At 31.5% G+C, this 13,859-nt stretch overlaps 1 protein-coding gene across 1 annotated transcript; it reads right to left on the bottom strand.

Moving 5' to 3' along the window:
- Positions 1–920: 920 nt before the first annotated feature.
- Positions 921–7,973, bottom strand: LOC121113889 (uncharacterized). Its single transcript, XM_040707752.2, has 3 exons — positions 7,499–7,973; positions 2,278–2,517; positions 921–1,564 (listed from the first exon to the last, which is right to left on the bottom strand). The coding sequence occupies exons 1-2, from the start codon at positions 7,902–7,904 to the stop codon at positions 2,327–2,329; spliced, it is 597 nt and encodes a 198-aa protein (XP_040563686.2). The 5' UTR covers positions 7,905–7,973; the 3' UTR covers positions 921–1,564; positions 2,278–2,326.
- Positions 7,974–13,859: the final 5,886 nt, after the last annotated feature.

Raw genomic sequence — 13,859 nt, 5'->3', positions numbered from 1 at the left:
TTATAATATTTGGGCAAATAGGCAAATTTTTATGTCAACTCTGAAAATATTTTTCAAAAATTTAAATAATTTATAAATCCAGGAGAGTTTCTAACTTTCATCATTTGGGGGCTTGGGCAAAAAATTATCAAATAAATAATGTAATTATTTATATTAATAGGCTTATGAAATGTATGATAAATAATTTTGGGGGAACTTTATAATTTTTTTTTTTTTTTGGCGGGGGCTTCCAAGAGCATTCCTTCCAAAAAACGGGATAGAGACGTGACTGGTTATACACGAACATATTTTGTCGAAATTGGAAATTTGTTATGAAACCTAGAAATGATTATGTCAAAAAGTTAATTATTAAATCAGTAGATTTTTTTTTTTTTGCCAAAAATACATAGAAAGTTATCAAATTGAATTTTAATATTTGTGGAAAAAGCAAAGTTTTTTTTTTCAAATCTTATTAATATTTTATCAGAAAAGTTAGATTATTGTCAAATCTAATAAACTTTTGTCAAAACGACAAAGTTTATTATCAAATCTATTTATTGTTTGGCAAAGAGGGTAAATTTTTGTATAAAAAACGAAGTAATTGTTAAATCTATAAATATTTTGTCAAAAAGGCAAAATTTGTTATCAATTATAAAAAATATATATTTAAATAATTTCTCAAAATAGAGACAGTCAAAGCAGCTCCATGTACACCAATAACCTATGAACCTTTGTCGTAACTAATTGACCTTGAGTAAAAGGGATTCTCAGTTAAGAACCAACCAACCCCCCCTTGATGTCAAGTAACAAAAAGAGTCCAAAGAATGGGGAAGTAATATTATACATATATTTAAGTAACATAGCTATCTATTCCCAAGGCTCTGCACCACAAACACAAAATTATTGTTCAAAATAAGTAGCTCTAGAGACTTGATGAAATGTATGTGGTAGATATATAATTCACAAAATAACTTGTCATAAGGTCAAAGTAATGATAATAATAAGAAGAATAAAATAATAATAATAATGATAACTTTTCTTTTCCTCTTTCTCAACTCTTATTCTATTCTCCTCTTCCATCATGATCAAAATAATGTGCCTCTAAGGAAATTATGAAAATAGAAACAATAAAAACATGGGAGCATCAAAGATAAGAAAGAAGTTTATCATCATTTAACAACGTTTCTCTGTTCCTTCTTATAAATGTATGTATTTAGACTAGAGGTGATGATGATGATCCTTTCCCAAATTGATATTTCATTAAATATTATGTTAATTGTACGCATGTATATTTGCCTATGGAGAAGAGTCTCTCTTTTCTCAAGGACTCTACTCGTGATGGATATGGTGATGTACTACGTGATGAGACGGGGGAGAAGAAGTGTCCTTCCAGGGTTTGTCCATGGGAGACGGAAGGGATGTTGGTGGAGGATGTATTGTTGTTGTATTTGGTAATGGTGGAGGCGCTGAGGCGGCGGCCAGAACACTAGGAGGTGTACTTAATGGAAGGGAACCAAGTTGCATGGAGAGAAAGTATTTAGCTGCAGCCTGTCGTTCCTGCTCTCGCTCTTCAGTGGTTTGACGTCTAATTAAAGGAAAGGGGAAATACAATATCATTAGTGTTGTGATAATCTTTATTTATTCGGTCTAGTCCAGTCCAGTCTTTGAACAAGTCCTTCAGGCTGTTGGCCTTTAAGACTATCAGTACAAGAAATGATTAAAAAAAGAATAAATGAAGTTGCATGGCGTCATCAAGACCGGACTTTGTAAGTTAAGGGCTGATATGCAGGACTAAACTGCACTGGACTGAGACTGAACTAAACAGGACTGCATTCTTTAGTCCAAAATAAGGACCAATACAACACTATATATTATAAGATTTTATAAAGCAATTTGGCCTTATAATGGCTATACATATACACTATCAAGTCATGCTTTCACAAACTCGGACTCGGAATTAAATGGATTTGGAATTGAAAAATATGGTAGTAAATTTTCTTTGTATGTCCGAGTTAAGTCGTAGTACACAAAAAATATAACACGATTACGAAGTTGGGTTCGGACTAAATTCGGAATCGAACCCATATAGACTCAGAGGCTATTCGATCTCGTGACCAAATGCAATTAGACTTGGAAAATGTGGACGCAAATACAACTTTAGATATGGTTATTAGTCCGATTCAAACCAAAGTCTATATAGTTGCGAGTCAAGTCCATATGAGCATATAAAAAAGTGATTTGAGTCCGGAATCGTGATTCATTTTTTTTAAGCTACGATATAGTAAAATCCCAAATTACCTCCATTTGGTTCTTCGATTTTGAAACCAAGTTTTGACCTGTGCATCCGTCATTTTAAGGCCTTTTGCAAGATTTGCTCTCTCCGTGGAGGCAAGATATTTCTGTTTGTGGAATCGTTTTTCCAATTCGCATATTTGAAGCCTTGAGAAGGAAGTTCGTGGTTTTTTTCGTTTGGGAGGTGTGTTCGATTTTGATAGGGATGTCCAATCCTTCGTTGAGGCATAAGAGGATTTCCTCCGCCTAAAAAGAAGGATATTAAAACATAAAAAAAGTATGGGTTTCGTTTGGATGTACAGATTATTTAGTAATACAAGAGTAATATTCGTCCTTTTGGGACGAGAATAATTTATTCTATCAAATGGTTTACCTTCATTGGCTGTTTATCAACCCTTGTGACTGAAATATCCTTGTATTATCTCGCGTGTATCATATTTTTGCTCTGCATTCTTAACTCTTAGCTAATCACAACATACTTCTTGTATCCAATTTTTTTTTTAGTAAAGCGCTTTATTAATTTATTAGTGATTAGCAAATTTTTGAATGTATTAATTATTGAAGTTTTAAAGAATGATTCTAATTCATTTTTATTATATACCAATCTCAATGACGAATATGAATTAGAAAGATAAAAGAAGGGTAGGATAAGTCTTATTCTGTATAAAAAATACTGTGTTCTAAGAAAATCTATTAATTTAAATATAATCTTTTTTCTTTAGTCTACAAAATTTAATATTAATTTATCAAATTACTATTTTAAATTGTGAATTCACAGGTATAAAACAAAATGGTAAAAAGTATTCAATTTGGTAATTGATGCTTATAAAATTATGTGTAGCAAGGGGTCAATAAAGTTTTTATAAATTGCCAAAATATCTATTTGAATCAACTTTTGCAGTGTGTTAGTTATTATCCTTATATATTGTACATAAGTTAAACATTACCGAGTATTAAAATCAAGATAATGGGTAGTAGAAAAGATTAGATATGCATCAAAACCATTAGATAACCATGAATGTGAAATAATAATAATAAAAAAGCGATAAAAACCATTAATGGTTCTTTAATTTTCTATTACAACTTCTTCTGGGAACAAAAGATATTAAAGATGATTTAATATCCCATTATACAAGTGTTTTTTGGTTTTGTTTTTTAATACCATCATTATCTAGGTTCTGTATATTCTTACATTGGTTAAATTGGTTATATCCCCAATTGTTCACTCTCAATTAGGGACTGTGTCTCGGGATCCCTTTGTTTTTCCTATCGTAAAAATGAATTTATAACCCTTTATTATGGAAGATTGAAATAATTATTATATCAGCCTGACTTTTTGCATAGTTAAGAGCAATAACTATTATTACATTTTTTTGCCAAATATTTGCATCCGTGATTTTCAGACCTGTTGTAATGGTGAACTTTAGGCATTTAAATCCCTAGCCCAAGATGACACACCGGTTAAGAACATATGATTGGGACTATAAATATCCTAAATTTTATATCTATCTATATAATAAGTAGGATTTTGAAATATTACTCAAAATATGTTACAATAAATTTGCAATGATGTAAAATAAAAACATACTGTTTCAGCGTCTCCCTTTGATTAAAAGCACATTCAACTTAGAAAAACAAAGTAATGCATTTGAAAATTGATGACAAGATTCATTCGTATATATAAAATACATAGAAGTTTTAAAAACTAACAGAAAATAAAATATGTCAAAATTAGAAGCAACTTAAGACTATGTCATATACATTTGTCACACGTCCTCCTAAAAAGAATAATATCAAAAAGTCACATTATATAAATATCTTATATTTGCAGTATTAAAAACATATATACTATAATGTCTATTCATACGTTTTTCCCCATCTGTGAAATCAGAAAGAGTTGAATTTTTTGTGAGACTGAGAATTCATTTAAATGATAAAAGTGTGGATTGCGTTAGGTTTTTATGAACCTATATAAAGTTTGAATAAGATATGATATAATATTTTTACCCCTTTACTAGGGAACATTCTTTTAATAACTCAATTAGTGAACTTGATAAAAAAATAAGCCCAATAATTGGTGTTCCAATAAGATTGCACTTGTAATTCTTTTAGCTAAAATAATATATTTTTACTTATGATAAACATTTATTTGAAATATTCATTTCTTCATTGGAATTTTTTATAATCAAATTAATACCCATCCGTTTTGATGAGGTTTTGTGTATTATTTTAGATAATAGCTACAATATTCCAATTTTATAGCTATAGTTGTAGGCATCAATACTTACATAGAAAAAAATTCAAGAAATCTAAAGGAAAACAAAGAAACGATTTTTATATAAAAGAGTTAATGAAATTAACTAAACCTCGTTTAAATGCTGCTAAATATACTTGATGTAATCAATTTGAATCTTGGAGGAGCATAGTCAAAAGTATTAAAGATAATATGTAGAATATGAATTATTTTCATAAATATAGGGGTGTCTAATATCCCAGTTCCTACACGGAGGGTTAATATACTATTTATGTTTTTGTACAATTTGTATTTTATTCACAATTATTATGATTTATATAATTATTTTTTATTTACCCATATTAAAACAAATACCAATGTCTTATAATATTCTATTAACATCACACTTGTGAGGATAATACGGATTTCCCGAGACAACACACACATTTTCCTGGAATTTCAGGATTAAAACCCGTTTAAAACGGCAATTCCTTCTTTCTACATAGTAACTTAAACACTCTAGAATGACTTTAAGAGAAGGGATTTTTTCATGTCTATAGTTTTCCCATGGGAATGGTTCTTTGTACATATATTTTGATATATATCAATATCTAGAAAAGCGATGGAATTAAAGATCCCCAAACAGTTAGTCAGAAAGAAAGATAAACCCATCATCCCATGGGAAGAAGAAGGCAATTCGAATAACTTCCGGACATGAATAATATGAATTAGTCTAATTGGATTCTAGGACAATATGTAATTACATAAATATTATGTGGAATATCTCTCGTAGAGAGATATACTAAATATACCGGGTGGTTCATTGAAATCTGAGCACTTACAAATTCAATAATTAATGAAGGTTGAGTGATTGAAATTAATTCATATTTCGATGTATTGAAGCATAAACAATTAGTTACAAAAAACAAAACAAAAAACAGGCTTGAGCTCTCTAACTTTTTCTACTGGTCGAAAAAATGACACTTGAACGTAATCGAAGAATTTCCATTAACACACTCCAAGCAGTTGGAAGTCTACAGGACCACCGTCTATGCCGTCAGCAAGTACAACACTTTGGAGTGGAAGAAGGACTCTATCAAAAGGCCAAACTGGACCTACAGGAGTTAAATAAAATAATACAGGTCAATCCCCTTAAGTCCTTGAGGGCATATGCAAGAGATATCATGGTTTCACGGCAGACTGTCCAGTGAGTAGAAAGATACTTGTGAGAGTGGAGAGGCCCCCTTTGACGCAAGCAATGAATGACCCCATCTCCTTCGTTGCAAGTCTCTTTTGAATGAGTCTTTTGAACTCTTATGCCTCCCCCCTACAGCCCCCTCAACTACACCATTTGGGTGTATGTCAAGAGGAATGCTTTCAGTGTCCGTTATCTAAACACCGAGTCCCTCAAAGACACTTTCAGCCAGCACTGGGACGCCGTGACAGAGGACTACATCTTTAACAGCTGCCAGGCCTTCCATCACCAATTGGAAGCCGTCATTCCTCTAAGGGCGGATACATTATTAAGGATTAAGAGAGCTCAGATACATATCCATTTAAAGTACACATTTATTTTGTTCAAATTCTATTGTTAATGAATAAATACTGTCTTGTTAAAGTTTAAAATTCAAAGTTTGCAGAGTCAGATTTATAATCATAGTAGCACAACTAACAAACGTTACTTGAAGCAACTATGTATTTCATATTTGGAGTAATTAATTAACTCGTGAGATATAAAAAATATGATCTTATAGAGCGTTTACACTTGACGTCAGAATTTTGATGTCGTTCATTAAGGGGGGGGGGGCAAACAAAGAAGTTAAAATAGTATTAACTCTTTTATTATTCATATTAAGGAAAATAATGATCTATTGAATGTAGAAATGAGACCAAAAAAATAAAGGGACTTCAACCTTGCTGTCTATCAAAAATGTATCCCTTAATGCTTTTTTTTTTGTTATTTGGACTTAAAGTGTATTCAAAATATGTTATTGAATCATTATATAATATTATTTTTATTTGGAAGATAAAAATTGACTATTATTAGGCAAAGAGTAAGATTACAGGACATATTACTTTGATTGAATGCAAATATCACTCTTTATCATTGACATCAAGTAACATACAATGAAAGTCTATCTATTCATAAAGCTTTGATTTTTATCAAGATTTATTCTAAATTTCTTCATTTTATAAAAATATCAAGTTGGAGCCCACAAAATGACATCTTCTTCAATAATAATCCAATTTATGACGTCAGTAAAAATTTTCTATTCAAAATAAATAGCATAAATATAATGTAAATCATTCAACGACCACCATGTATATTTTAGACAAATGTTTTTAAGGTAATTAAAGAATACATTTAGATTAATTAATTAATTTCCTTATCATAAACTAAGATATCCATGAGTTGATAAAATTGAAGAATTTTTGACAGTTTTAGATTAATCTGTAATAATTGGGAGACTATCACCTATGTTTTATTTTCCCAAAAACAAGATCCGAACATAAAATTAAAAACTCTTAATTTCTGTACCGTTTAAAACTCAAGCGTATGTACAATTTTAGTTATTTTAGCCTTAATTAATATGTTTGACCCTTACACTTCTCAATGTATTTTCACGGTATATGAATCATTTGTTTGGTCATGCCAGGCATCGTTGAATTTTTTAATTAATTCAAAATTTAAAAATTATTGGATGTAATTTGAGGAAAATTATTTAATCTCCAAAATACTCGGGCTTTTGTTTGATAAATAAACATCTTTACGAGTATCTCAAATATTTTATATGAAGGATAAAAATCGACCAATTAATGAGCTATCGGGGTTTAAACCCTAAAAAATGTATTTTGGTCGATCCCACAAGTATCAACGGTAGCACTCGCATAGTTTTTCTCTGTACTGTAGTGTATTTATTAGGAGGTTCTCAAATTTTGGTGAAAGAATGTCCTTCGATCCGGGAAACACATTTTTTTATGTATTGTAATTACCTGCACCTAATTTGGCTCCTAAAAGACTCGGTGGAAGGGACATGTAGCCAGGGAAATGCTGTTGAAATGCAGAGCTTCGATATAACCAATTAGAGAACTCTGAGTTTTGACTCCTTCCGAAACCCAAGGATCTATCCGTTCCCTCTTCTTCCTCCTCTTCCTCTTCTTCATCATCCTCGTCATCGTCCACTCGAATGTCCGATTCATCATCCTCTCCTTCAGAATATACTTGCTCTCGTGGGGGTATATAGGTAGTGGTGGGGGAAGGGGAGGAAGTCTTTTCGTTGAGGATGCTTGATATGGAGAAGGGAAGTGCTTTAGATGAGGAATGGGTTGAATCTACAGAAAGCCCCTTAATACGGACATTCCTTCCTCCATCATTTTCAACACTACGACTCTCCTGCATGATGATGATGACGGCTATTTAACTTGGAGCTAACTAAAAGGAGTCTTCAAATCATTTGTATGTCTTTTTGAATGGAACAGAAACAAGAGGGGGGAAAAGACAGAAAGAAAAATAAAGAAAATAATAATGAGATTGTAGTAAAGTCTATTAATGGTCGTAGTACAAATGGTCCCCCCCCCTCTCTTTCCCTCTTCCTATATGTACATAGGAAAGAAAGCAGAGAGAAATGAGGGAGGAGTCTTACTACTCCTATAGCTCCCTCCGACCAATGAGAATGGAATTACATAAATAAGCATATATATAATGTAATTGCCCAATAGTAGTAATTAATTATGATTATGTCAAGTAATCCTGACTTAATTTGCTCTTGCACAAGATGCCCTCAGCCACAGAAAACATTACCCCTACATTTTATTTAGTTGAGGATTAATTATCCTTTATGTTATATACATTTTTACCTATATAACATTGATGTCTTAAATAAGCCTTTTTTATTAGTAGGCCTTTCTTTTTTGATTTGGTAAAGGGTACATTAAGTCATTCGTTGGAAAGGAACTTTACATATTGCTTCACTCATATGGATTTTTGCAATGTTAATAATCCATAAAGGGGTTGGTTGATGTTGTGATCAAGACAAAGGACTTGAGTCCATATTTGGAAGACTTGTGACTCGACTTGGGCTAGAAAGCTAGTTTCTACCGAGCTTAATATAAGCCTTATATATTATAACTATAGAATATAAATGAGCTCAAAACAAATTAGATGACTCGAAATAGATTCGATAACAATATTCAAGGCTTCTATGAAATTATTCAATAACTTAGACTTGTGAACCAAGAATTTAGACTCGACTTTGACTTGCAGTATAAGGCCTTTTCCCCAGTACTACTAGTACTCTTGTTAGTACTACGTCTTTCTTAAATGAGACCAAGACAAGATTCACACCTTTAAGGGATCGAGAGCCTGACTTAATCCAACATAAAATATTGTCCTTCATTTTTTGTTTTTAGGAGTGAAGATGAAGTTGATAGGATGTCTTTAATGGATGAAGAACAAGACATTACCAACCTTAATAAAGATGGAAACTTAGAAACAAAAAATGTATTTGATTTTTTCTCAGAAAAATAAAGTCTTTATCTTGTTGGTTTGGTCTTACCACCACTAGCAAGACTTCCAGAAATTAAGACCGAGACGCGATTAAGGCAATAGAAAATTGGTCTTGAGAATCAAATACCTTACTTTTGTAACCCTTTGAAACAACGCTGTTCAAAAGTCATCTTTTACGAGTCCGAGTCGAGTCTCTACTAAACAAGTCGTGAGTAAATATCCTTAGCCAAAAATACATGTTCATCTAAAGCCTCGAGTCTTATTCAAATCTGAACCTTTTAAGTACGACTCACAAATATTTTCGTTTAGTTTTCGAATCCAAGCCAGTCTTATTCAAATTTGAATCTATTAAATTCAATTCCGAGTCCAATCTTGAGGTGGCTCAGTTTAATGAGACTCCAGTCGGACTTGAGTACACGAGAAATGAGTATGACTTCCTAAGTAAACAGTATTTGTTAGCTTCTTAATCGTCAAGTTCCATTCACGTCTGAGTCTTTTCACTGTGAATTCGAGTCAAGCCTTAAGTTGCTTCAGTTTCAAAAGACAGTATACAGTATGAGTCGCAAGAAGGAGTTCTCAGACCTGTTAAATGAACTATTTTTGACAAGGATAGTTAACATATATAGAAAAAATCATTAACTAATTAATGCGTTTTTCTATATTTTTTAAATTAATCCCTCCCTTATTAGCTTTGTACAGTAGAACATGTCCTCTCAAAGGAGGAAAATGTATTTATAAGTAATTTTTTACGTCTAATAAGTATATAAATGTCTTAATCTACCATAAAAGAGTGTAAGATGGATTATGACATTATCTTAGTAGATATCATTTACATATTGATGATGGCAAGAAACATTGTCATAATTTCATAGACATTTAAAAAAATATTCTATAAATTGGATCATATTTCCATCCATCAACGTCTTACAATTCTTTCTTTTTTTCCTTTTATAATAATTCTATCATTATCTACCTTTCTGTATAATGTATAAGCTCATACATAGTATCTTATTTGAAAAATATTGAAAGATAATTTTCAAAAAATCATTTTCAAGACTTTTCAAAACTAAATTATTTGTCCAAATTCTGTGAAATGACAAAAAAAAAAAAAACCATCTCTTTCTTCTTTCTTTTTTTTTACCACTTGCTTTCTCCATAAATATTAGGATGGTCCTTAAATATAAAAGTACTTGAAACAGGGGCGTCTTCATTATTTTTAAAGGGGGGGGGGTTGGTTTTTGGAATAATAAAAAAATCAAAAACTATTCACAAAAAATTTAATTTTTGGAAAGATTTTTCATATTTTAAATTTTTGGAAAAAAATTTCAAAAATCCACTGCTATTTAAAAAAATTAAAATATTTTTATACTGAAAAAAAAAAAATCAGGTGAGAACCAAAAAATTCTCATTTTTTTTTTTTTTTTGGGGGGGGCTACAGCCTCTTCAGCCCATCCCTTACGTCCTGTTCACACTCGATCCTCTACAGTTCAGTCCTAAAAACTTATAATTTTCGCCCCATGATGACATGACTCAATGTTATTTTTTTAAATCAATTCTATACTGACAGTCCTTAAGACCGACGGTCTTAAGGACACATCCCAAGGGCTGACAGGACCGTCGCTAAGACTAAACTGGACCATATAAAGAAGGACTGACACAACACTACCTAAAATCCTTTTAACTTTTTGAACCAGAGTTGTAAATAATTAAAAAACAAACGAACAACTATCATTATGATCAAATGACGAGAAACATTATTTTAAAATAGCATTTTCGCCTGGCAATGTCTTTTATTATAAATATTTTTGAGGTTATGACATCACAAGGGCATAGAAACACTTTTAAATGGGATAAGTGATATCAGGGCCCGAACTAGCGATGAGGAAATGTCCTTTTACTATAAGTCGTGTCTCAAATGTTTCCTCGCATGTAAAGTTGGAATTTAATTTTCATTAATATTTTCATCGAGCCCAGTTCGAATCTAAGTCATTCAATACTTTGATCGAGTCCAATTCGAATTCAAAATGTAATTTAGTATTATTTCAAGGCCATAATGATAATATGTGGTCCCATGTGCTAAGAAGTTTAATGATTACATTATAAAATAGACTTTGGTTCAAAATATGATGGACCATATATTTATAAAATGTATATTTCCCAAATAACTCCACCCTATACCCAAATTTTTTTTTAAAAATCAAAGCAGGATCTTAAGATAACTTTATTTTGTAGAGGGTCATGGTTTCCTACTGATTGATTATTTAAAATTATCATTCAACAGCAAAACGATGAAAGTTGAGAGTGTTTCAAGCACTTTTTTGAATGAAGGCTCACCTTAATAAATATATATATAATATGTTTGAGTTACAGATAATAATATAATACATATAATAAGATCTACAATATAAATAATCGCTCAACATATTAATATGTGGGAAGTCAGAAGTGGGCAAACTATGGTCCCATGGCAGTTGGGTTACTATAAATAATTTTATGTGGTTTTCCAAATAGATTTTTTTAGATTTATATTGTCTTTAATATAAATTAAAAAAACCAGAGAGAAATCTTTATTGTATCTCTCAACCTTTCCTTCTCCAAAAAGAGAAAGAAAAACTCCCTATTGAGAGCCAACTCTCCTAAAGTCTGTTACTTTTTTTAATTAAAAAGTTATACAATTTTTAACAGTTTAAAATCTGCCTATTTGATGTCAATAGTCAATATTCAAAAAACTAATAATGGACAACAAGGGCCCTTAGAAAATCAGAATCACAACTTTTGTATTTAAGTTTTTTTTTACATATAAAAAGGTTATATTCTGGGAGCCTACGGAGTTATATTTCACCCCTAAGGTACTTAAGTCCCCTAGAACATTTTTTTTGTCAGCTCGACTCGTCCTCTCCCCTGGTTCGGGCTTCCAAATCTCACTGAAAATAGCCTCTGGACGCTTTTTTTTATCCCATAATGTACATGGAGAAAAATTGCACCAATGTATAATTCTATACTAGGATATCTTAACAAACCAAGCCTGACAAAAAAAATTATGTACAAAACTTGAGGTCAGAACCCGTCCAAACCCCCTCACACACAAAGTACCTGAAAAACTGTACTATGTCAGACATTATAAAAACAAAGACTGAGTGGACATGGGGTTACGAATTTATGCTGCAGAAGTAAAACAAAACAATAGCTTAAATAATTAGTCCATTTTACAAGTATCGTAAGTTTTAATAGCGAGGTAATATTTGATTTGATACAAGATCCTTCGACCAATAAATCATTTATCCAATATTAAACATAGAACAACTTATTGGTTCGTGCCTCTGATATTTATCAAGAGTATATAGGTTGTTCTTTAGGTCATATTTACAATTCGATATTTACATTAATTTTTTATACATATGTATACAGATTGAATTTCATCCATAGCGATCCGTTCTTGTCCAGATCGTCAAAATCCTCTCAATCTTTGGATATCCATAGTCAATAAATAATTGAAGTGCAAAGCAGCTCTAAGAGGAATAGACTCCAAATGGTATATTCTGAGTATATGTCCAAAAAGTAATAATTAATATATATATAAAGTTATACATTTTGTTTTGACGCAACCTCCACTTACAAAAGGGAAAGGAAAAATAGAAAAAATATATGGTAGCTAGCTTTCTGTGTTATAGTTATTAATATGGACATATTTAGATACTATCATGGAGAAAGATATGTGCACATTTCTTTCTATGTACTTTGATATTACATATATAGAATAGGATCTATGAAAAAATATAATGAGACAAAATAAAGAAGAAGAGACAAAGTGGAAATAATGGCGAAATTCATTTACGCTACTCTAGGTAATACCTATCACGAATATATGATGGATTATTTACAATGGACAAGATTCACAGATATAATATTAGGAAAGAAAAGTGATTTTCACTTTGTTATGATCCAGGATATGTCAGAAGAAGAGGCGGTTGCCTGTGATGCGACAAACCACTAAGATAATTCAGAGAGGCAATAAAAGGTCAGTTCGTTGGAGTCTCTTAAGCTGAGTACAGGCGTAGCAATCTGAAATTGTAATAGAATGATAGACTTAGGCACTTCATAAACCTTCTTTCTTTTTTTTTTCAATGGACTCGAATCCTCGAAGTTGTATATAGATGGACTCTGACTTAATACTCCAAATGGATATCACGCCAAGTTATGGGAATAATAAAAAGTGACTTATAGGCTCTTTCAACGAATTTGTAGATTATTTTATTAAATGTGACGCTCATTCTTTGATGTTCACTCTTTCCATAAAGTCCTTTGACGAGAATTAAAGCTTAAAAAAGTTGTAAAACACGGCTGTTAGCTTGAGTAAATTCCAGTTTGTACATACATTTCTGATGATACCAGTAAAGATGGCCTCACTTTATCATTTCCCTTATGACGTTTTGTTCTGGTCTTTGCAAATTTCACCTTGTACATTCAGTTAAAAGAATACATTCATGGAAGCTCTGTGGTTAGTTAGAAAGTAATATTCCCCTAGTGAAAACAACAAAAGTGTTACTAACAAGGAATCACCTCATTTACACCAAAATATATAGAGTATAATTTATTCTCAGCCGTCAATATTAATGCTTCTTTTCCTCCTATTCTATATATTTATGCAAATAATACCGAGGGGTTCATTAAAATCTCAACACATTGAATTTTAAACTTTAAGAAGACATAATTTATTAACTAACAAAATTAACACAATAAATAGATGCGTGTCTGATGTAGTCGCCGTTAGTGGGAATTGTGGCTTCTATGCAGCGGTTGAAGGCCAGGCAACCACTTAGGATGTAGTCCTTTGTCTTAGCGTAGGGG

This window comes from Lepeophtheirus salmonis, chromosome 2 (genome assembly GCF_016086655.4).
Source record: "Lepeophtheirus salmonis chromosome 2, UVic_Lsal_1.4, whole genome shotgun sequence".
NCBI lineage: Eukaryota > Metazoa > Arthropoda > Copepoda > Siphonostomatoida > Caligidae > Lepeophtheirus > Lepeophtheirus salmonis.
The sequence above is the reverse complement of the archived record's forward strand: the minus strand, read 5'-3'. Positions and strand labels throughout refer to the sequence as shown.